The following is a 26,225-nucleotide window of genomic DNA, read 5'->3' on the forward strand; positions in this document are numbered from 1 at the left end:
GGTTGATTAGGCCCCACACATTTTCACCTTACCATACCCGGCCCTCTTTGCAAAAGGTTTGAACACTCCTGGCCTAAACCTAGGTGTATACTCAAACTATGCACGCACATAAAGCCTGGAACAAAATGTGTAATTTAGAGGGTTCTTGTTTTGTTTTTTGTATTCCTTATATTTCATGTCATTATACTTGACACACTATTTTTACTACTCACTGAATCAGTTATAAGAACATTTAATTGATACAATCCAATCACATCCTAGAGAATTGAAAACACATTCAATCATGAGGTTGTTAAGACACATTTACTTCTGTAGCACTTAACCACAAACAAGTTGCGACATCCCCTGATCTAACCCTCCAACCGGGCAAGGAAAAACTTTCAGGGGTCATATTTTAACGAACCCCTCCTACAAAATTTATCCGACTGTCTTCAAACTTGGTGTGTTTCATCTTAAGATGTTTAAGATGCAAAGTAATCGAAAGTTTTTTATTTTGTAACACGCTGTTGCCATAGCAATGCATTGTTTGTCAAGTGCTGCTTTTTTTTTTTTTATACACATGAAAACTCATGGAACTTTGCAAACACATCAGACTTGTCATGAACATGAATTTTCAGAGATTTATTGTGCAATTTGCAATAAATAGCGCCCTCTAGACCTTTTTATGAAGCATTTCCGATTGTATGATTATGCTAGACCTACAAAAAAGTATTATGTAGCCATTTGCCAAACCAAAGAGGAAGTCCGCTATTTTGATTTTATTTTGGGAATTATACATCATTTTTGGCCTTTTTCATTCAACTTTGCACAGACAAGGCATGGAAAAAACTAACATTTTAAATGGTCCTTGTTCCATGTAACAGTTGTCAAGTGCTGCTTTTTTTTTTTTTATACACATGAAAACTCATGAAACTTTGGAAACACATCAGACTTGTCATGAACATGAATTTTCAGAGATTTATTGTGCAATTTGCAATAAATAACGCCCTCTAGACATTTTTATGAAGCATTTCCGATTGTATGATTATGCTAGACCTACAAAAAAGTATTATGTAGCCATTTGCCAAACCAAAGAGGAAGTCCGCTATTTTGATTTTATTTTGGGAATTATACATAATTTTTGGCCTTCTTCATTAAACTTTGCACAGACAAGGCATGGAAAAAACTAACATTTTAAATGGTCCTTGTTCCATGTAACAGTACCCAACGTGCCAGTACCCTGACGTGCAAGTAACCCAACGTTGTGCTCAATAGCGCCCTCTATGCATTTTTATGGAGCATTTCCAATTGTATGATTCAAGCGATACACAACTAAAGATGACTTGACCTAGATTTGTGAAAACTGGGAGGCATACCTATTAGCTTAAGACCTACAAAAAGTATTCTGTAGCCATATGCTAAACCTAAAAGGAAGTCCGCCATTTTGAATTTATTTTGGGAATTGCCCACCATATTTTGCGTTTTGATTAAACTTTGCACACACAAGGCTTGTCAAAAACATTTTAGATGGTCCTTGTCCTATTTGACAGTACCCCAACGTGCCAGTACCCCGACGTGCAAGTACCCCAACGTGGCACGCCTTTGCTGTAGCGATGCATTGTTTGCAAAGAATTTTTTTTTTATATGATTCAGCTAGATGTGTGAATATTGGGAGGCATACCTATCAGCCGAATACCTCGACAAAGCATTCCATAGCAATGTGAACAAACACAAAAAGCATGGCAAAACATTTACAATTTAGACGGTTTCTTATGAAACAGTACCCTAACGTGCCAGTACCCCGACGTGCAAATACCCCAACGTGGCACGGGTTGCGAGGGCCCTTTATAGCTGCTCGCAGCTCTAGTTCTTATTATTATTCTTCTCCGCAAACAATCGCATTTTTGAGACGCTAAACGTGAACGAAAACTCACCAAACTTTACACGCACATCAGGCCTGGCGAAAAATTTGATATTTTAAAGTCGCCATAGGTGATAACAGAAAAATGGCTCCATAGCGCCACCTACATAGGTTTAACGGATCCCTGTCCCGCTACGATTGTCCTATGGCTCCGAAAATTGTGTGGCACCTGTAGCACATCCAGATGAACAAAAACCTCTTTGATATGTGTACCCTAAAATAGACAGGAAGTGAGGTATGAGTATTTAAATGTCCAATTTTTGCCAATTTTTGCACATTTACAGGGGTCATACTTTTGCCCGCATCTCCTACACGGTTAACCCGATTGACTTCAAACTTGGGATGTACCATCTCAACACCTGGGACAACATCATTGTAAAAAAATCTAAGGTTTTTGATATACTATATGACAGCGGTGGCGCATCAAATTTAGAGTTTAAAAATTCTTACTTCACGAAGCATTGCCGGTTGTACTTTTAATCTAGAGCTACAAAAATTGGTACACATATGTAACAGGCTATGACCTACAAAAAACTCTTTTTGAACCATATGCTAAACCTAACAGGAAGTCCACCATTTTGATTTATTTTGGAACATGTTGCCATTTTTTTGGCCATTTCATAGGGGTCTTATTTTAACGAACTCCTCCTACAGTGTTTATCCGATCATCTTCAAACTTGGTGTGATTCATCTAAAGATGTTGAAGATGAAAAGTTATTGAAAGCTTTTTATTTCGTCGCACGCTGTTGTCGTGGCATGCACTGTTTGCAAAGGAAAAAAAAAATATCCTTAAAGAAGCATTCCCATTTGTACGAAGCAGCTAGAGCTACGAAAATTTGTAGACATATGTAACAGCCCAAGATGTCCAAAAAGGTCTCTTGGTGCCCTGTGCTAAACCCAACAGGAAGTCCCCCAGGGGCCGGGCATCACATTTTGAGCTAAAAAAAAAACCCTCTTTAACAAAGCATACCCGGCTGTACGTTTCACATAGAGTTACCAACATTTGTAGAGGTATATAACAGCCCTCGAGGTACAAAAAACTCTTTTTGAACCATATGCTAAACCTAACAGGACGTCCGCCATTTTGATTTACTTTGGAATGTGTTGCCATTTTTTTTGGCCATTTCATAGGGGTCATATTTTAACAAACTCCTCCTACAGAGTTTATCCGATCATCTTCAAACTTGGTGTGATTCATCTTAAGATGTTGAAAATGAAAAGTTATTGAAAGTTTTTTATTTCGTCACACGCTGTTGTCGTGGCATGCACTTTTTGCAAAGGAAAAAAATCCTTCTTAATGAAGCATTCCCAGTTGTACGAAGCAGCTAGAGCGACGAAAAATTGTAGACATATGTAACAGCCCAGGATGTACAAAAAAGTCTCTTGGTGCCATGTGCTAAACCCAACAGGAAGTCCCGTAGGGGCCGGGCATCACATTTTGAGCTAAAAAACTCCTCTTTAACGAAGCATTCCCGGTTGTACATTTCACCTAGCGCTATGATAATTTGCAGGCATACATAAGAGCCCACGATGTACAAAAACGTCTCTTGGAACCATGTGCTAAACCAAACAGGAAGTCTGCCATTTTGATTTATGATGGGATTTGTTGCCATTTTTTGTGGCCTTTTTCAGGGGTCATATTTTAACGAACCCCTCCTACAAAATGTATCCGACTGTCTTCAAACTTGGTGTGTTTCATCTTAAGATGTTTAAGATGCAAAGTAATCGAAAGTTTTTTATTTTGTAACGCGCTGTTGCCATAGCAATGCATTGTTTGTCAAGTGCTGCTTTTATTTTTTTTTATACACATGAAAACTCATGAAACTTTGCAAACACATCAGACTTGTCATGAACATGAATTTTCAGAGATTTATTGTGCAATTTGCAATAAATAGCGCCCTCTAGACATTTTTATGAAGCATTTCCGATTGTATGATTATGCTAGACCTACAAAAAAGTATTATGTAGCCATTTGCCAAACCAAAGAGGAAGTCCGCTATTTTGATTTTATTTTGGGAATTATACATCATTTTTGGCCTTTTTCATTAAACTTTGCACAGACAAGGCATGGAAAAAACGAACATTTTAAATGGTCCTTGTTCCATGTAACAGTACCCCAACGTGCCAGTACCCTGACGTGCAAGTAACCCAACGTTGTGCTCAATAGCGCCCTCTATGCATTTTTATGGAGCATTTCCAATTGTATGATTCAAGCGATACACAACTAAAGATGACTTGACCTAGATTTGTGAAAACTGGGAGGCATACCTATTAGCTTAAGACCTACAAAAAGTATTCTGTAGCCGTATGCTAAACCTAAAAGGAAGTCCGCCATTTTGAATTTATTTTGGGAATTGCACACCATATTTTGCGTTTTGATTAAACTTTGCACACACAAGGCTTGTCAAAAACATTTTAGATGGTCCTTGTCCTATTTGACAGTACCCCAACGTGCCAGTACCCCGACGTGCAAGTACCCCAACGTGGCCCGGGTTGCGAGGGCCCTTTATAGCTGCTCGCAGCTCTAGTTATTATTCTTCTCCGCAAACGATCACATTTTTGAGACACTAAACGTGACCGAAAACTCACCAAACTTTACACACACATCAGGCCTGGCGAAAAATTTGATATTTTATAGTCGCCATACATGACAAAAGAAAAATGGCTCCTTAGCACCCCCTACATAGGTTAAACGGATCCCTGTCCCGCTACGATTGTCCGACGGCTATGAAAATTGTGTGGCACCTGTAGCACATCCCAATGAACAAAAACCTCTTTGATGTGTGTACCCTAAAATAGACAGAAAGTGAGGTATGATCATCTGAATGTCCAATTTTGGCCCAGTTTTGCACATTTACATGGATCATACTATTGCCCGCTTCTCCTACACGGTTAACCCGATTGACTTCAAACTTGGGCTGTACCATCTCAACACCTGGGACAACATCATGGTAAAAAATCTAACGTTTTTGACATACTATATGACGGGGACGAGGCATCAAATTTAGAGTTTCAATACTCTTACTTAACAAAGCATTGCTGGTTGTACGTTTATTCTAGAGCTACGAAAATTGGTACACATATGTAACAGACTACGACCTACAAAAACGTCTTTGCAAAGAAACGTCCATATGCTAAACCTAAGAGGAAGTCCGCCAGAAGCAGGGCATCAAATTTGTTGTTTCAAAATTCTTACTTAATGAAGCATTCCCGGTTGTACGTTTTACCTAGAGTTACCAAAATTTGAAGACATATGTAACAGGCCTCGAGGTACAAAAAACTCTACTTGAACCATATGCTAAACCTAACAGGAAGTCCGCCATTTTGATTTACTTTGGAACGTGTGGCCATTTTTTGGGCCATTTCATAGGGGTCTTATTTTAACGAACTCCTACAGAGTTTATCCGATCATCTTCAAACTTGGTGTGATTCATCTTAAGATGTTGACGATGAAAATTTATTGAAAGCTTTTTATTTCGTCGCACGCTGTTGTCGTGGCATGCACTTGTTTGCAAAGGAAAAAAAATCCTTCTTAATGAATTATTCCCAGTTGTACGAAGCAGCTAGAGCTACGAAAATTTGGAGACATATGTAACAGCCCACGATGTACAAAAAAAGTCTCTTGGTGCCATGTACTAAACCCAACAGGAAGTCCCCCATTTTGTGCTAAAAAAAAAACCTCCTCTTTAACGAAGCATTCACGGCTGTACGTTTCACCTAGAGCTATGCTAATTTGGAGGCATACATAAGAGCCCACGATGTACAAAAAAGTCTCTTGGAACCATATACTAAACCAAACAGGAAGTCTGACATTTTGATTTACTTTGGTATTTGTAGCCACTTTTTGGGGCCTTTTATAGGGGTCATATTTTCTGCAAAACTTATCACATCGTCTTCATTCTTTGGCATGTTTCATCTTAAGATATTTAAGATGAAAAGTTATTGAATTTTTTTATTTTGTCACACGCCTTTGCTGTAGCGATGCACTGTTTGCAAAGAATTTTTTTTTTTGAGTCTAAACATGGGCAAAAACTCACAAAATTTTGCACACAGATCAGATCTCTCACGAACATGAATATTTTATAATTTGTTGTGCAATTTGTAATAAATGGCTCAATAGCGCCGTCTAGATATTTTTATGAAGTATATCCGATTATATGGTTCAGCGAGATGTGTGAATATTGGGAGGCATACCTATCAGCCTAATACTTCCAAAAATTATTCTATAGCCATGTGCCAATCCATTTCGTTTCATTTTAATTGTGCATCATTTTTGGCCTTCCATGAAACTTTGCAAACACAAAGCATGTCAAAAACATTTACAATTTAGACGGTTTCCTATGAAACAGTACCCCAACATGCCAGTACCCCGACATGCAAATACCCCAACGTGGCCCGGGTTGCGAGGGCCCTATATAGCTGCTCGCAGCTCTAGTTATTTTAATTTTTTTAATTTATTTTATTTTTGTTTGTTTTTGATTGTTTTGATAACTGGAATTGATTTTCCACAACTATAGTGTAAGCTGTGGGTTGCACAGTGAAGGTCATGGAGACCCAGCTGGTTGACGTTAAAGCGCAGCTGGATGAGGCAGAAGCCCGCGCAGATGCGGTGCTAGCCGGAAATTTGGACAGTGACGCAGATGAGTCTGCTTCCACTGACGACTCCCATCAAAAGATTGGTGAGTTAACCCAAGCTCTCGCTTCCGCCGAAGAGACAAATCGAGAGCAAGAACAACTGCTGAGATCCGCGGCAAATGAAATTCACAAACTAAAAGCACCTGACTGAACGACCGTCAAAAAAGAACAAAATCGGCTAGCAGAAGCGAATTACTTTCGGGTTAGTTCGTCGCTAGCTCAGTCAACCAACGAAGTGAAGCGCCTCCAAGTTCAGGTACAAACCTTTAGGGAGGAACGCAATGCCGAAGTGGACCGCTCATATGACCTGCGAACCAAATTAGCATTGACTGAAGCCGAGGCTACCCGCCTCCGACAATGCCAGCAGGAATATGAGACAGAGTTAGCTCAGATTAAACATGAGTTGCAACGCGCGCAGCAGTTAAATGAGGTCTCCCACGGAGCCTCCCTGCCGGGAGCTCCTACCCCACACAGACCTCCTGATCCCAGAGCCACAGCACCACAGCTCAAACTGTCACCTGAGTCCGGAGCCGCCTGGAGGACGCCGTCAGTGACCACCGCCGCTTTAGCCCTGGCACCGCCAATGGCCGCGTCCCCACACGATTTCGGGCCATCAGGTGCTGACAGTTTCCAACGTGGACCCATGTCGACTCCCCCGTTGGAGAGACAAATGGGCGTGGCCTGGAGAGATTTGGACAAGCTGGCTCGAAACAAAGTCAAATTCGAACCGAAACCAGGGGGATCCCACAACACAACAGAGTACTTGAAAGACATCAACTATCATCTCCAGAGTTTCCCAACGGCAACCGTGGAAGATAAGTTGTACTTGATTAAAATGACGTCCAGCCGAGCAGTCAACAGACTGCTGGAACGGCAGCCCGCTGATGTGTTGTCTGATCCCTTGGCACTGCACCAAGCCATCTCACACGAGTTTAACGGCTCTCCTGGGTTGTCGGGCATGGAAGCCGCCATGTTCGTCAAACAGGGAAAGCAGGAGTCTCCTCAGGCTTTCTATGGTCGCCTTCGCGATGCCTATTTTGGGACTCGTAACGAACCCAACATGGAGGAGGATCCAGGTTTTAAAACGTTGTTTGTCCGGAACCTCCAACAAAATCTTAACCACTACTTGGGACTGGCTTTGTGTCCTGAGACACTGAATAGCTCGCAGCTCCGTGACTTAGCAGCTAGGGGCTATGCAAAGCTAAAATTGTCCGCTCCCAAGGTAGGCGAGGCGCAGGAATTTATAAAGTGGACGTGGGTCCTCCTTCGGAGCTGGAGGGAGCTTGCTAGACCAGGCTAAATAAAAAAAGTTAAACCAGTCCCGTGGCCCGCGAAACCGAAAGCCGCGCTTCAAAACAGACTACTCGCGTGACGAGAAATCGGACGGAGGAAAGCAAGCTGACGACCGCCGGCGCTCCAAATTTGCTAAAGGTAAGCCCGATTCGCGCTATCATCCAAAACGTGATAAAGTCGAACGCGCGCCAGCAACCGACTCCTGCCGCGAGTCCCGGAACCGCCAAGTCGACTCCGAGACTGACCACAATGCAGTTGCCGACGGCATTTTGAAGGCACTCCTGAAATAGTCAAAAGACTCGTCAAAAGACCCGTCTTTATGACTAACCGACGGCCGGATGCCCACTGAAGTGACCCACCAGCAGAGGTCACCAGAGGGGCCTCCAGTAGCCGACACTCAGACACCTCCTAAACCGCCTTCTGATTCAACGATATTGGTACTGCAGGTTGATCCAAATACAGCAGACCCGCATGTATCGCGATCAACCGATGATGTGAGACCGTTCCAACAGCTTTTAGGGGACCTCACCACCAGGGGGATAGCTCGTAAATTCTATCTGAGCGTCACCCTGGAGCGAGCTCTAACCTACGAAGCCCTTGTAGATCCCGCCGCAGACATCACGGTGATGTCCAGCACGGTGTTCGAACAACTCCGCGCCGTGTCACAAGCTAATAGTCGACCGCTCCGCCTACGGCGGTGCCCACTTACCGTTAGCGCCTTCTCACCTACTAACACAAAGCTGGAGTCTGTCGCGATGGTACACTGGTCCATTGGCCCCATGGAATTCATCCATCCAGTCTATGTGGGACCCATTGAGTCGGTCCCCCTTCTTCTTGGCCAAGACCTGTTGTTCCGCTTCCAACCCATCATAGACTACCAGAGACTCCAGATTTGGGCCCAGGTGCGGCAGGCCCTGCCGACATTTCCTTCGGGCCCTGACCAGGCTCAGCTCTGCACTGTGACTCGGGCGCAGCCACCCCACGGGGAAGCAGACGCCCCCACAGGGAGCTGGGACACGATTCAGTCCAAGGCCGGACTCCTCGGGTCCCCGACAAAGGACCGGCTGAGAAGCCACGACATCTTCCTTTGTGAACTTGACCCACCACCGCCTGATGCAGGGTATGCCCCGCGCATCATCGGGGGTGTCCACGTGCAAGGTGCACCTGTTCTTGACGCTGCCCTCGCCTTGTGGGCTGACAAATCGGCTATTTCTGCAGCATTCGCTGACAACTTGCGAGATCTCGACCCGAACATTCTTTTCGTCTCCAAGTCTTGCCGGTTTCCGTTGAACACGGAACCTCCTCTTACAATAACCGCAGTGGGCGTGTGCGCCTTAAACCTTCAGTGGAAGCAGCACTCACTGACCCACTACTTCTTGGTTGTCCCGGACGCGCCTCACACCCTTTTCGTAGGTGCAGATTTGCTTGTTCGTCTTGCCGTCCATGTGGACACCATCAACAACGTGCTGTGGTCCCTCAGCAACTCGGAACCTCTAGCTTGTGTTCCCAGTCTTCCAAACATGAAGTCCGGGAAGACCATCCCAGATGCTTGCGAAGTCTTAAACGAGGATGAAGTGATCGCTCCGGCGACCACGATCAACATTCCGGTTCGCTTGGTGGCGCGAGCTAACCAGGTCTTGAATGCTCGCTCCGCTTTCTTTCAACCTTCATCGGAATTCAAAAACCTGTCGTTACTCTTGGAGGCCACGCCCATCGTGGACGCTTCCCTCACCACTCTGATCTTGGTTCACAACCCCTTTGCGTACGACGTTCGCATACCAAAAGCGACCCGTCTGGGTCTGCTCATCCGTTCCGACTTCCACGACTTCACTCTAACGGTGCCTGTGGTTGGACATATCCCATCCGACTTGTTCTTGACTGAAGACACCGGTGGCCGAAGACTCACCAGGCCATCTCAGCTTGTTACGGTCAACCCTGCCGGTCCCACCAACGATGAAGACATCGTCCGGGTGGACCTGGGGACAGACCAACAACTGGTGATTTATGCCTTGAGCGCGCTGCCTCCAACGCCCTCTAGCATTCCCTCTGGAAACCCAGAGACACCTCAACCAACCACGACTCCAAATGGGGACCTTCAACCGTACCCAGAGTTCGAGGCGCACCTCCAGGAAGTCCTGCACCGCGCTGACGCGCTCCGGTCCGAACAGGACCACGAACGTTTGCGCACGGTGTTAATGAAATACACACCCTCTTTTGCCAAGGACTCCTTGGATTGCGGGTTGACGGCACTACATGTGGTCCGCATCCCGACTCAGCCCGGCGCTCCTCCAACTTTCGTGCGCCAGTACAAGATTCCGATAGCTTCTTACGAACCAGTACAGAAGACTATCGACGCCATGCTGGGAAAGGGCATCATTCGCCCCTGTAACAGCACCTATTCGGCTCCATTGTGGCCAGTCTTGAAGCCAAACGGCACATGGAGACCAACCATGGACTATCGCAAACTGAACCAACAGGTTCCTCTTTCGCAATGGCCCATGACACAACTTGAACAGGAACTTCCCAAGGTTCGAGATGCCAAATTCTTCACCACCATTGATGTGGCTTCGGGGTTCTGGACGATCCCAGTAGACCCCAGGGATCAATACAAGTTGGCATTCACCTTTGGCAACAAACAGTACACTTTCAACCGGTGTCCATTCGGCTACGCCAACTCGCCAGCCGAAATGAACATCTTCCTCAACAAGGCGTGCCCTGACGCAGCCGCCAGGGGCAACCTCATTTATGTCGATGACATTATGATGAGGAGCTCCTCTTTGGATGACCACTTGATGGAAATTGACCACGTTCTTGGACAGCTGCCTTCTGCAGGCGCCAAACTGTCCCTCCTGAAAGGTCAGTGGTGCCGCACAAAGGTCAACTACGTGGGGATCTTGGTCGGGCCGAACGGGATTGAACCACAATCCAGCCATATTCAAGGCCTTCTTGACATCAAAACCCCCACCGATGTGTCAAAACTGCGCAGCTTCCATGGCGTGTGCAACTATTCGCGCCAGTTCATTGAACACTTTGCTGACATAGCACGCCCTCTTACTAACCTGCTGAAGAAAGACACGCCCTTCGATTGGGGTGACGAACAAAACAATGCGATGAACACGCTAAAACAAAAGCTGGGCTTCGCTCCGTGTCTCGCGTACCCCGATAGCAACAAGGAATTTTTCTTGTAAGCAGGATTCTCCGACCATTGTTTGAGTGCGGGTCTATACCAAATGTACGACCAGGATAAACGCGTTGTGGCGTACGCCAGTAAAACGTTGAACGGCCCTGAGTTGAAATACTCAGACTGCGAAAAAGCCCTGCTTTCCACAGTATGGGCAATCAAACATTTCTCAAACTACAGTGGATGCCAAAAAGTAATGATTGATACTAACCAATACCATCATCCGGTTGCTTTTCTTAACAACCAACGCATTCGAGACGCCGTCGTAACGAACGCGCGCATTGCCGGCTGGCTTATGGCGTTACAAAGTTACGATGTTCGAGTCCGGTACACGAAAAACGCAAAGTTACCACTGGGTATAGCTGGTCTAGCGATTTGCCAGAACTGTGTGTCGACTTCCCCGACCCCGCCGACAGACGTCGCCGTGGCACCGATGCCGGAATTCACGCGTCACCGCTATTTTGAGGAACATGTCTGCAAAGACATGCCTACAGCTTACGTGGATGGCTGCTCTTACCACCACCAAACCCAGCTGCAGGCTGGGGTGGGCATCGCTTGGGTCGACGACACACCGTGCAAACCACTGCAATTCCAATTGGGCCCCCACTCTTCTCAATATGCGGAAATCGCTGGCATCCTGATAACACTCAAATTGGCAGTTGAACACGGTGTCACGGTGCTGGTTATCTGCACTGACTCAAACTATGCCCGCCTCGCCTTCACCTGTCATCTACCGGCGTGGCGTTGAAATGGTTTCCTTACGTCAGCGAAGAAACCCGTTAAACACCGCGACCTCATTGTGACATGCGACCATTTGGTTTCCTCCAATGACATGCATGTCTATTGGAAGAAGGTCCGGGGACACTCAAAAGTCCCAGGACCTGACAAACATTTTAACGACCTAACAGACACGTTAGCCAAACAAGGGGCCCTCAACGGAACTCCTTGGACATTTGATACAGCTTGGCTTACCACCCAGCCCACCCTGGAGGTCCACGTTCTCACGCGCCGCCGTGCTGCGGCCGGCGCTGAGCCTCGCGACGCCCCCACACGAACCCCTACGGGGCCCGTGGTGTGCGTACCGCCCGTCCGAACCTTCGACTTGGTCGCCCAACAGGCCGGCGACCCCGCGCTGTTCAAAATAATTCAGCACCTTTCTGATCCTGTCGCCAACCCCGTGTCGCCTGACGCGGTGAGTGACGACAGCGACTTCAAAGACTTACTCTCCGTGTTGCAAAGGCTGCGTCTCGTTAAGGGCCTTCTGGTTTATGACTCCGGGTCTCCGCCTGCCCTGCGGTTGGTGGTTCCACGGAGCCAAAGGGGGGTCTTGCTAACATACGCCCACGACGCGCCTTATGCAGGCCACCGCGGATTCAAGGCCACTATCACCGCACCACAACAGGTGGCATACTGGCCGCACATGCATAATGACGTAGCAACCAACATCAAAGGATGCCTGGTTTGCTGCCAGTTTCAGCCAGCAAACCCGAGTCACTGAGCACCACTCCAACAGAAAGGAGTCACCTTCCCTTGGGCTGATCTCCAAATTGATTGGGTGGGACCACTGGTCAGGTCTCTGAGAGGGAACAAATATTTCCTTACAGTAGTCTGCGCGTTCACTAAGTGGGTAGAATGCCTGCCTGCTCCAAACAACACCGCACACACCACTGCATGCCTGCTGATGAACCACGTGTTCTCTCGTTTTGGGTTGCCCTCACGGGTTAACTCAGACAGGGGAACCCACTTCACAGCCGAGGTAATGCAACAACTTTGGCAAATGCTCGGAATCAAGACCCAGTTGCACATTAGCCATCACCCGCAGTCATCAGGTGGAGGACAGGTGGAGCGGACAAATCGCACTGTGGTAAATTTGCGAAAAAAGTTTGTGGTTTCCAACCATCGGGACTGGGACACCCGACTCCCACTGATCCTCATGGCGATTCGAGCCACCCCTCATGAATACACAGGGGTGGCCCCCTTTGAAATGATGACCGGACGGCGCATGACGCTTCCCCTGCACATGATGTACCAGCCAGGAGAAACAAACCTAGCCACGGCATACACAACCTCCCAGTACGTGGAGGACTTGCAAGCCCACCTCCGGGCCACATTTGCATTTGCTCAACAACGGCTTAAGGAAAGTGCAGAAGGTCAGAAAACCTACTACGATAGGAAAGCCTCACGAACCGAGTTCAAAATAGGTATGCGAACCACTGAATATCGAGTGTGGCGACTTTAGATTATAAATGACTGATGAAGAAAGAATTTTGGTCGTTGTTTGCTCCTGTTAACCCAAAGCAAAGCCAACGTGGTGCCCCTAGAGGTTATCGAGGTAAGTACAATTTACCTCCGTAACGTCCAGATTATTAATTCGTCTAAAAGAGGACCCAATTATCGCTACATCAGTCATTTATAATCTAAAGTCGCCACACTCGATATTCAGTGGTTCGTTGTACTAACAAAAGAATAATAATCCGCTCGGAAACACAGATGACTTAGGCGGAATAGAGTTAATAAAACATGCATTTATTCACGATTGCTCCACTACAGAATCAAAACACTGCCTATCTACCTATCCTACCGTCAGGAGAAAAGAAATCAAATAAAACTAATCAAAATAGGGAAAGAATGCGAACGAATAAGGAAACAGGAAAAAGAGAAATTTAACTTGTCAGGTCTGTGATATGTTTCAAATGTAAGTTGCACACAGGGTTATGCCGAATTGGGGAAATCAAATGTGCACTTACGAGTTGGATACTGCGTAGAACGAGCAGAAACGTGAGGTCTTTGGAAAAGGGGGAAAAATAGTCAATGTTCGTTCAAAAAGGCAAGAAAAATCAAAAAGGGGCTATTCCACAGGTGAGCAACGGAGCCGCTTGGGGGCTGACGTAGTTGCGTCCCTTGATTGGTCGGCGAGATGTTTCCCCGGCGAGGTTGGTTCTGCCGGACAGCTGTCCGACTCCAGGTGTTGGAGCTCGATTCGCGGCGTGCCTGCGTACGGGGAAGGCCCGCAGTTGGAGGTGCGCTTGCACAGCGGCGGGGCGCCACCGAATAGCAGGTGAGTTGCGGTGCGGCTTAGGTGCACAACCTTGAGTCCGGCGGTACGTTGCAAGTGTACCCCGGGGCCGCGGAGTTCGCTGCTGGCGGACAGTCACCGATGGTGAAGAAGAAAAAAAAACGGAAAACAAAGAAAAAGGGAGTAAAAGAGTCTCCTTGGGGTCAGCGTTGCAGTTTGCACCTGCTTTGGCGTGGCGCGAGTGTCTGCTCTCGTGGCAATGGTTGCTGTCAGGAACAAAAAAAGGGGGCCACGTCCTGGACAAGTTTCTTGGGACAAAGAGTCAGTGGGCAAGCTGGGCCACTTGCAGGCAACAGGCCTTGGGATGGTCAGTAGAAGAAGCGTAGAGAGAGCGATCGGGTAGAGGCATCGGAAGAAGAGGGCGTCGGAAGAAGAGAGCGAGAGAGAGGGTCCTCTCGTCTTTTTAAAGTCTATGGGCGGGGCTTCAGTAGGTGGTGGCAAACCCTTCTGTTCGCTCACGCAGACTTTAAAAAGAAAATTATTAAAGGGATTAATAATTTGGCATTAAGTTTGGTCAGTCTGGCAAATCAGTTTTGCCACACAACCCATTTAGCACACATCGTAATTCACTCTTTGACTGCCAAAGACGTTTCATGATGATTAGTAAAATTCCAATGAATGGAATGAGGTCTTTCATTTCATAGCCACATTGTATATGTAGTAAAGGCAAACAATATTCTTTTTGCCTTGAAAGATGAGTTAAAATGCTCAAAAGCGGCTGGCTAATGCATAATAAACTAATTTGTGAGGTCGTTCTTGAGCCTAATCTGACTGAACTGAAAGATATTGATTACCTTTCATTCCTTATGGAGTACAAATGAAATAGGACGTTCATACACACAAAGACATAACATGAATCATTCGTAGTTCAGTTATCTGTCAAGAATTATCATGGTATAAATGTGTAAAATGCGGTTACTTGTATGAATTGTCACTAAGGATAGTTCCAGGTTTCACCACTTGACGGGGCTGTTGCTCCATCTAGACCAGGGGTGTCAAACATACGGCCCGCGGGCCGGATCAGGCCCGCAAAGGGGTTTAATCCGGCCCGCGAGACGACTTTGTAAATTTAAAAAACAAAAAACAAAAAAAAACAAAACAAAAAATTGGAACGTCGGACCAATTAATCAGCCAGCCATAACAAGCAAATATATAAATTTGTAATTTCACAAGCAGTCCTCAGATGGGTAATGTAACTCGTACACGGAATTGCCCTGGAAGTCATTATTTTACACACAACTTAAAAGTTATGGTTTGTTTAAAAAAAACAAAAAAAAAAAAACACTTTTTTTTTTTTAATCATAGACCAACATAAATAGGTTAATATGACACAAATTCAATTACTGGTAACACAAATACATATATGACAGGGTTAGGGTTAGGGGGGTTAAGCTAACCCTAACCCATTAACGTCCTTATAACTTCATTAACTGTGCCACACAGTGCATTCTGGGAACTATATATATGCAAAACAGGTAGATTTAACACGCCCAGAACTCATACAGGCCATATGTTGCTGCGTTTCATTTGCATTAGTGTTATTTTTTTTTTTAAACAATATAATGACAGTTGAACTCCATAATTTAGGGCTGGTCCACGAAATTTTGCGTATAAATGGCCGCAATTGATTTTAAGTTATATACCATTATTTTACCGATTCGGCCCACTTAATAATATATTTTCCTCCATGCGGCCCCTGAGTTAATATGAGTTTGACACCCCTGATCTAGACGTTCCAGAGGTGCCCCCTGGAGGAGCGACGCCAGAGAGTCCCCCCTGGTTGATAAGAAAGGTCATAAACATTCCTTTGATCAGTCGTTTGTATATTCTAATTCATTGAGGGCGTTTTCTCGGGCTCCGGGAAGTCGGCTTGAATAAACCTCTTTCGGCAGACGCATAAATTCCTTTGTCACCTGGTCAGCGGCTTCAAAAGAGCTTTGTTGGTGGTTGTGTGACCACCTGCAGAGCTAACCAAGCTTAGATCCTGTCTGAGCTGTGGAATGTTTATGCAACTGCAGAGAGTTTGCTTTAGAAGAAGCAAGCAAAAAAAAAAAATAGAGGGTGGACTGGGCCATAGGCCATAGTTGTTACAGAATCAAAATTAATTTTGACCCGAAAAAACTTTTCACATGCTTATTTTTATTTTGAATACCTTTTTATATTTTGTAAAATTCAAGATCAAGATCAACACAACAATTTTCAGTTTCAAGTTGTATTTTTTCAAGTACAAAACATTTGACCCTAATTTAACTCCATATGATTGCCTCTGAAAGAGGGAAGGAAGTAGAAAGTCACGCCTCCCGCGGATAAGGAGAACACGCACCATTTCGCACGACATACGACCCGCTGGAATCAAGCTTGTGTGCTGTGTCTTTCTCAAAATGAACTTTATCATCGACTAAAGGATTGCCCCTTTATCACACCCAACCCCCCAACGCTGCACTTCCAACCACCGACAGCGGGAGTGTTGCTCGCCCAGCAGCACTGGTCGGCCGGCCGGCTACGCATTGAACATTTTTCCGCCGTCATGAATGGGTAAAAAAAAAAAAAAAAGCTCAAATCGTGAAAATTAGCACTTCCAATCACGACAGGGGGAGTGTAGCTGGCCCAGCACCGCTGGTCGGTCGACCGGCTACGCATTGAACATTTTTACACAGACATGGGTGGGAAAGCTCCAATCATGAAAACGACCACTTCATCCTGTTTTTGTGCTGGAGTCGGATCCCAAAGTGCAGACGCAAATAAGGTTTTAACTATTTATTCACATAACTTGACTAAACGAAAAACAACGAGAATGCATCGAGAATCACGAGACGCCAAGCCTCCTTGGGCTGTGTAGAAGCATAGAGGAACAGAGAACAATAATCCGGCAACCACACACATTTCTCAGACGGCTTATATAGACAGTAAATCGATCCCATTGGTCATGGCTAGACATGTGGGTCCCAGTACTGACATGGAATTATCTGATTGGCTGTTGACCCAGTAACGCGATTAAAGATTCTTGACATCACATAGATCTTACATCACATAACATTAAAGATGCTTGACACCACATAACATCACACAGCATTAAAGATTCTTAGCATCACAGCCTAAAACTAGTTGAAACGTGATGGTGGTTACATCAGTACAAAACAGACACTTGACCACAAACAAAACAGGTCATGAACTCAAACTTAACCCAGGCATGACCTTAGCCATGAAACAAGACCCAAACATTACCCCTGCATGACCCTAGTCATGACTCAACCACCGACAGCGAGAGTGTTGCTCGCCCAGCAGCGCTGGTCGGTCGGCCGGCTATGCATTGAACATTTTTCCGCCGACATGGATGGGCAAAAACAAACAAACAAACAAAAAAAAAAAAAAAAAAACACACAGGCTCAAATCGTGAAAAATATTTGATTCCTTCATTCATCATCAATAAATGTCTAAAAGAAAAGAAAAAAACTGTGTTGATGATTTCATCTAAGTTATTCAGTGGCACTTCATGATTCATTCAAAAGCAAAGTTACAGTTACAAGTTACAGTGTTCCCTCGTTTTCCGCTGGGGTTAGGTTACAAACCATCACCGCAAAAAGTGAACCGTGTTATAGCAAGGGAACACTGTAGCTCCAAATGAATTGTCATACTCTCCACCCTCCAACCCCCACGAATTGCCTTGTGAAAAATCCCGCTCACACATTGTCTACAATTAATCTCGTAAACTTGACTGACCTGTGGTTGGACTGGGTATTTCTGTCCAAGGACGATTATAGGGGACTGTTGGTGTTTAATAGTTATCTATTAAAAGAAAAAAAAGAAAGAAAAAAAAGACAACCATAAACCATTAGGCGAAACATGGCCAGAGATAATCCTACTATCACAACAAAGTGATTTATTTTACAGGTAGTCAGTTCTCTTATTGAAACCAGTCACGAGAGCAGTGTTAACATCCTTTGAATCCAGGCAATCATTAAACGCTTCTCTTTACGTCTGGTTCTGATAAAATGCTCATCTCTTCCATATCTTTAGTACATGTACTGGACAATGAAGCAGCAGCTCGCTCATCAAACAGTCAATGGTTGCAACGTCCGACCCGGAGACCTGCTGGCTTCTGGCACCATAAGTGGACATGTAAGTGTCTGACGAGTCACGGCACAGACATTCAAGACAATCCATTTTCTTGACCGCTTATTCCTCACAAGGGTCGCGGGGGGTGCTGGCGCCTATCTCAGCTGGCTCTGGGCAGTAGACGGGGGACACCCTGGACTGGTTGCCAGCCAATCGCAGACACAGACATTACATTTCGTTAATATAGGCTACCTCTATTATATATTCACTAGATGTAATGATATCCAAATGTCACAATACCAGTAAATGTTATGATATGATAATTATCACTATATAAATATATATATATATATATATATATATATATATATATATATATATATATATATATATATATATATATATATATATATATATATATATATACAGTCTTGGTGGTTTTCGAACGCTTCTGTTCTCAACCAAATCGGTTTTCAACCAGAAAATTTGAGAATTTTATGTCTCAGAACTCGTCCAAAAATTCGTCTCTCAACCAAACTGAAAAAAGCCGAGCTAACACGAATGCCCAGGGTGCTTCCTATATATATATATATATATATATATATATATATATATATATATATATATATATATATATATATATATATATATATATATATATTGTAGCGATAATTGGGTCGTCTTTTTGACGAATTAATAATTTAGGAAGGTACGGAGGTAAATTGTAATTACCGCAGTAACCTCTAGGGGCACCACGTTGGCTTTGCTTTGGTTTACAGGAGCAAACGACGACAAAATCCTTTCTTTACCAGTCATTCATAATCTAAAGTCACTACACTCAATATTCAGTGGTTTGGTGCTAACAAAAGAATAATAATCCACTCGAAAACACAGATGACTTAGGCGGAATTAAGTTTATAAAACATACATTTATTCACGATTGTTACACTACAAAATCAAAACACTGCCTATCTAACTATTCTACCGTCAGACGAAAAGAAATAAAATGAAGCTCATAAGAATAGGGAAGGAATACAAACGAATAAGGAAACAGGAAAAGAGAAATTTAACTTGCCAGATCTTTGATATGTTTCAAAGGTACATTGCACACAGTGATATACCGAATTGGGGATCAAACGTGCACTTACGAGTTGGGTGCTGCGTCGAGCGAGCAGAAACGGGAGGTCTTTGAAGAAAAACGGGGAAAAAGTAGTCAATGTTCGTTCAAAAAGGCAAGTTTAATCAAAAGGGGTAATCCACAGGTGAGCGAGGGAGCCGCTCGGGGGGGCTGACTTGGGTTGCGTGGCTCGGCTTCCGATTGGTCGGCGAGATCTTTCTCCAGCGTGGTTGGTGACAGGTGCGGTGAGACGGGTCTCAGCTGTCCCACTCCAGGTGTTGGCACTCGGTCTGCTTTATCGAACAGCCCTAATTCAAACGGAAGTAATTGTTTCTCAGAAAAAATTAAACAAACGACCAGGTAGCCAGGGTAGGACCAGGGTTCTCTCAGAACTTTCATTGCTTTGAATATTTTTTCCCCCCTTAATAAATTTAAAAACTGAATTTTATGTTTATTACTTACTATGCACAAAACAAGATTTTTAGAAAGGAGGTAACAGGGTCCTTGAAGTACAGTCAAACCTCGGTTTTCGAACATAATCAGTTCCAGAAGGCTGTTCCAAAAGCGAATTGTTCGAAATCTCAATCCATTATAATTCATGTAAATAATTTTAATCCGTTCCAAGTCTAAAAAAACTTTTTCCAAGGGTTTTTTTTTTCTTACTATTTTACACAATAGACTGCACTTTATACTGTTTACCATAAATAGAAAAGGGTAGAAATAGATGTTTTATTTTAATATAAGATATCCTATCTAAAATGATGGGAAAACCCCCCCAAAATGCACTTACAGTATTTCTTCAATCTTCATACACATGTTCATTGTTTGCAGCTTTTGGTTTAAGTTGTTTGTGTCTGTAGGGGTGTGTGTGTGCATGTGAGTGACTGTGTGGTTTCCTAAAGAAAGACAGAAAATAGGCCAATAAGTAAATGTTTAAACGTAAGTTAAAGCACTCACATTAATAAACAAATAGTGCTGTAAGGGAAATCGGTCCAATTAATTATTAAATCAATAATTGTTAATTATTAAATTAATAATCAATTGGCTCATTAATTGAAGGAGACTCAAACTTAATATTTAAATTAAGTTGAGCTTGCCTGCGGAGCACCACATCTCTTTTTGATAATTTTATCAGGATAACAGATGAGAACCTCGTTGAATCAGTCATTAAAATGAAGGTTTTGCCCTTACTACAATTTTGTGAGTTCTTTGTTCAGCTTAGAGGTCACTATAAATTGATGAAACACACACACAGTAAACCAGGTTTTGAGTTTTGTGCACGTTTATTCTCTAACCTAGGTGGGATAATCTACTTAGAATTTAAAGAAGCAAAACTAACTACTATGATAGGAAATAAAGCGAGAACTAAAATAATAAAAATAATCAAAGGAGAAGAAAAGAAGAAAAGAAACGGTCTTAGCCAAGGTGATGGATTTCTTAAATCAAACCAACATGGGACACACAATCAACCTAGTTTGCACCAATTTGTACTAGGGCGAAGGCCTGCAAAGTTGCACTTACAGATGGGGTTGGTCTGAGAAGCAGGACCCTGGATGGAGACTGATTATTCATTTCAAGCACTTCATTTTTCTGCGGTAATTTTGTTGACAACATGCCGACGAGTACTCTCCGCCAGCGTAATCTGTCGTCCACCGCATGACGCCGATGCACTCGTAGCACTCTTGCTAGCAGCTGACACAACGGTGTGTTTTGCTTGAGATGATATTTTAAACTTGTGGTTCGATGGAATGCGAGTTCAATGCTGCAGTAAATGCAAGTTACTTTTGTTTTATCGAAAGTCCCGTCGGGGTGTTTTTTAAAGTGAAATTTACTACCGAGCACACCAACTGGAGTCAACCCGCTCATCTTGGAACAACAGGAAATGCCGTGCATTGACCTAATCACTGACCTGCGCAGCCTTCAATGTAACCATCCGCGGTTACGTTCAAGGCTCAAGTGCGGTCCAAAAAAATAGTGCGATTAATCTGCGTTAATACGTGATTAATGCGACAATTTTCTGTGATTAATTAATCTATTAACGCTTTAACTTTGACAGCCCTATAAACAAAGCAAATTAAATTTGCGCAGTTAAGCTAGTGACATTTAGATTGATATTTTTTTCTATATATACCTATCATCGCTTGTACCCATTGCACAATGTTGCATTTATTGTCCATAGAGGCGATCAAAAATAAATAAAACAAAAATAATAAGTACGTATGTTTGGATCAGTCTGATGCCAGTGAACATTTTGAGTGGTGGAAAGTAAAAGAATACTCATAAATGACTTAGTTATCACACTTAGAATGAGTTTACAATTTTTGTAAAAATACTGTAAGTGGGGTATTTATTTATTTATTTTTCATGCCTCAAGGGCTAGGTGGCGCTGCATATATAACTGAATGTTGTCAAAGAGATACCTTCACAAATTCACAAATTTTGATGCCCCGCCCTCATCATATTGTATTTTAAAAAGTCAAGATTTTTCCTCCTGTCGTTGGCTCAGGTCTTGACATAGCCCAGGTCAAGTCTGAAGTCAGTCGGATGAAACGTGTAGGAGAAGTGGGCAAAAGTATGTCCCCTGTAAATGTGCTAAAATCGTAAAAAAATGGGACATTCAAAATTTCGTAGCTCACTTCCTGTTCATTTTAGCATATGGGTCCAAGAGACTTTTTTTGTAGGTCTTGGGCTCCCTCATACACCTAAAAATTTTCGTAGATCTTGCTTAAACGTACAACCGGGGCTGCTTCATTAAAAATTTCTAGGGGGCGCTATTGAGTCATTTATTGTAAAAATAGAACAATCCAGGATAAAATATTGCTCATTTTGCCAGGCCAGATGTGTGTGCCAAGTTTCATGTGTTTCTGTGCCGGTTTCGCCCCTCAAAATTGGTGTTGTTTTCTTGGCGAACAGCGCTTAGCCACGCCCACAGCGATTCGCGAAAACTCACAAACTTCGTGTTGTGACATCATGAAGGTCGAAACCCTCATATGAGCAAATATGAGGTAGGTGCAGTTAATGTAGTTGGAGAAAAACATTGAAGAAAAATCATAGGCAAAAAAATTGCCAGTAGGTGGCGCGATCAGTAAGATGAAATATAAGTTCGTAGATGTCTTTTTTTTTTTTTTTTTTTTAAGATCTCAGAGTTGTTCATTCGGTAGTCTTACCGATTCGTAGATGTCTTAAGGGCTGGACTCTCGTCAAATGTGTGAAATTTTGAGAAGATTGGATCATCTGGGTCAAGTTAAAGCAGCTTTTATTCTCACGAAAAATCATCAGACTTTGCGGCACCGTAACGGCCACACCCTTTGGCGAAAAGTTACAATATTCGGTGTGGGGCATGATCAACATCTTAAGGCTTTTCTGACCAATTTTCAACTGGATCCCTTCAACGAGCTTGGCACAGTAGCTAAAAACGTAAAGTATGACATTTATTGTCACCACTAGGTGGCGCTATATATATAACATAATTTTATCATATAGATGTTTTCAGGCCGTGATTATTAAGTTGCATGAGAAGTTTGAGATTTTTTGGAGCTTGTACATGGGAGTTATTCAGCATTTTGTCTTTCTGGACAAATGAAATTTTAAAGGCAATATTTGATGCCCCGCCCCCGTCATATAGTATTTCAAAAAGTCAGGATTTTTTGCCAGTTGTTGTCTCGGGTCTTGAGATGGTACATGGCAAGTTATAAGTCAACTGGCTGAAAAATATTTGCAAAGGGGGAAAAAGCATGACCACAGTGAATGTGCCAAAACGGGCCAAAATTGGACATTCAAAAATTCATAGCTCACTTCCTGTACATTTTAGGAAATGGCTTCCACTGACTTTTTTGTGCGTCTCGGGGTGCTACACGTGCCTGCCAATTTTCGTAGCTCTTGGTCAAACGGGCCAGGATTGGTTTTTATTTTTCTACGCTATGGAGCGCTATAGAGTCGCGTTGTTATGACAACTACATAATATCAAATTTTTCGCCAGGCCCGAAGAGTTTGGTGAGTTTTCGTAAATGTTTAGGCCCTCAAAAATGCGATCGTTTACGGAGAAGAAGAAGAAGAAGAATTCTTACAAAAACAGGAGGGACCTAGCAGCGGTCGCTGCTCGGGCCCTAATAATAATAATTTTTACAAAAACAATAGGGACCTCGCAGCGGTCGCTTCTCGGGCCCTAATAATCCGATCGAAAAACAAGAGGGACCTCGCAGCGGTAGCTGCTCGGGCCCTAATAATAATTTTTACAAAAACAATAGGGACCTCGCAGCGGTCGCTGCTCGGGCCCTAATTAAGGACAACAGGACCCACCAGTCATTGACGCACACCACTGGTCAAACTCACAACACGGCACACACGCTAGCGCCAGACTTCCTGCTGCTATCGCTGCTGGCGAAGACTGATTCTGTTCAAGCGGCTACACGCACGAACGCGAGGGTAAGTTGTGTCACGTGAACTCGCTTTCCAATGAACAGACTACAAATTATGCAAATTAGGATTCGTCTCAGTTACGCACTTAATAAAGTTGAACATATCAGACTTAAAGGATTAGACAGCTTTGTAGCCTTTTCTACACTCTGCTTTTTCTTCCGAGTGAGTCGCGTTCAGGTACGCTCGGCTTTTTTCAGTTTGGTCGAGAGCCGATTTTTTGGACGAGTTCTGAGACATAAAATTCTCTAATTGTCTGGTTGAAAACCGATTTGGTCGAGAACAGAAGCTTTCGAAAACCGAGGTTTGACTGTATATCAGAAACTTTGCTCTCGTACTATATTTATGGTATCCATCTAATATAGAGTGCACATAATCTGTCTCCCAAAAGGATCCAAAGAGTTTTGGCTCCATGCTGGAACTATCATGGAGGGGATCCAAGAGCATTGATCTTGGTGGAGGTGAAACCAGAACCTTCCTATGGGATGGAGATGAAGTCACCATTACAGGTTAGAAGTAACAAATCAGCATACTGATCGGGAAACAACAAAATAGACACTCTTATCAGTTGGTTAAAATAAAGATGGAGTTGATTTTGGTCAGCCAAAGCCTGACCTAAGATTAATAAGTCATTAATGAAGATTAAATTACACCCAGGTATATAACATATAACAGCTAATGCATTTTCTATGGACATAATAACTGGGGTCAGATGAATATAGAATAAATGGAGGGAAACATGAAGCGGCTTCGTCATCAGAAGTGTTTTTCTCTTACTAGGTCACTGCGAAAGAGACGGTTACAGGGTGGGCTTTGGATCCTGCACTGGCGTCATCCTCCCTGCCCTGCAACACTGAACCTGGCAGGATGTTTTGTGTAAATGGCAATATGTTCCTTTGCGGATAATATTCACCAGGCGCATGCACACATACATAATATGACACACACCCTGTTTCACATGCTGCTCAAATAACGTGACATGAGCCTCAGTTAATTATTCATGTGTTTCTCAGAGCTCCATAGACCAAGAGTGACCTTGTTCCTAGAATCCTCTGCAATATTTATCCAACAGAGAGATTGTTTCACGTCATGTCTAGAGTTAATGCTGTACCTGAATCAGTATGATTGTTTTTTTGTTTTTTTTTAATCTGGTATTTCTGAATCAATAATAAAAGTGTACATTTGTTTTATTGTTTTTGTGTTTTTTTTTCTTCTTTCTTTGTAGTCATGGGATTTTCGTCTCTTTTCAGTGAGCCGGTTCATTTGGATCGGCTCAGTGATCGGCTCTTAAACGGCTCTTTTAACTTTAGCTTTTCTTCTAAATATTTACGAAAAATTTACCATACATTTTGATAAAATGACTTGGTGAAATAAATATTGCACTCTACTGACTGCAAATAGCAACAATTATCAAGCAAAGAAAAATGATTTTTTTTCTCATTTTATTGAGCAACTTAACTCTTTCAATCCCACGCATTTTCTGACAAGGTAACTCCAGAATCCCACCAGATTTCGCATATTTTCACCCATTTTCAATGCTTATTAGAATATTGTGTGCTATGACTAAATAGACATGGTGGGTGTCGTTTGAAAGATTGGGGTCTCCTCTTTCATTAGAAAAAAAAAGTATGATTCTACCTTATTCTGTTCTTTAGTAATCATCTTGAAAATGGCTTGATTTGACATAATTCAAGAATCTCGGGCAAAATAAGGAGAAATTAAGCTTTTTGTGAAATGATGCATTTTCTGCAAAACAGTGACTTTTACAGTAATATTTTTTGGTTTAGTGACATCTCAAATATCTCAACAGTCCTTGCCTTCCATAAAACATGAAAAAAAAAATGAAAATGTGTTTTTGATAGCAAAATAAGGATTTATTTACATATCTGATAGCGTGTGTAAACAGCAATATTTTCACATTTCACAAACTATTTACAAAATGTTGATTATTTACAGGAATGTTTGTGCATGTGTGTGGGCGTGTGTGTGCGTGCTCGTGTGTGTGTGCTCGTGCGTGTGCGTGCGTGCTCGTGCGTGTGCGCTATTTACGTACTATACAGGGAAATAACAGCTCCATTTTCACATTTGATAAACTATTTACAAATTTGGGGTTATTTACAAAATATGCATGCATGAATGGGTGCATGGGTTTTGTTTTGAAACCCAATAGTGTCTTTTGTGTGATCGCGTGTGAAGCTTTCTTCTGCGTTCAGGGGGACACTGCAAGATGTTCACACGCTTGTGCCTCTGCCAGTGTAGTAGCTGCTTCTGTAAATTACAGAAAATACTGTGATCAAGATGTAATTTTTATTATTGTTGCAAGGTATTGTGATTTTTTTTTTACCTCTCGGTCGCACTGCGTGTGACTGCGAAGGGGCCATTTGTGTACGCTGCCCCAACTGTAATCGAATGTTGTGCAACATGCGTTAGTTAGTACGAGGTTACAGACATTGCACATACAGTATACAGAAGCATGTCTGTGAATATTCTCATCCATCCAAGTCATTTCATCCCTGTCACATTCAATATACTGAACTAGTACAATTGTGAT

At 43.3% G+C, this 26,225-nt stretch overlaps 1 protein-coding gene across 4 annotated transcripts in view; it reads left to right on the forward strand.

Annotated features, from left to right (window-relative positions):
• fah (fumarylacetoacetate hydrolase (fumarylacetoacetase)) overlaps positions 1-24,860 on the forward strand; it is a 263,029-nt gene extending 238,169 nt beyond the window's left edge. For 3 of the 4 annotated variants that reach the window (XM_077518259.1, XM_077518262.1, XM_077518263.1), the window contains 3 exons: positions 18,103-18,204; positions 24,066-24,183; positions 24,455-24,860. In XM_077518259.1, coding sequence (XP_077374385.1) covers positions 18,103-18,204; positions 24,066-24,183; positions 24,455-24,531 — 297 coding nt within the window. In that variant the 3' untranslated portion in view covers positions 24,532-24,860. The remainder of the gene's footprint in view (positions 1-18,102; positions 18,205-24,065; positions 24,184-24,454) is intronic. The other variant, XM_077518261.1, reaches the window with a different exon arrangement.
• Positions 24,861-26,225: the final 1,365 nt, after the last annotated feature.

The sequence above is a fragment of the Festucalex cinctus genome, chromosome 4 (genome assembly GCF_051991245.1).
Source record: "Festucalex cinctus isolate MCC-2025b chromosome 4, RoL_Fcin_1.0, whole genome shotgun sequence".
Lineage (NCBI taxonomy): Eukaryota > Metazoa > Chordata > Actinopteri > Syngnathiformes > Syngnathidae > Festucalex > Festucalex cinctus.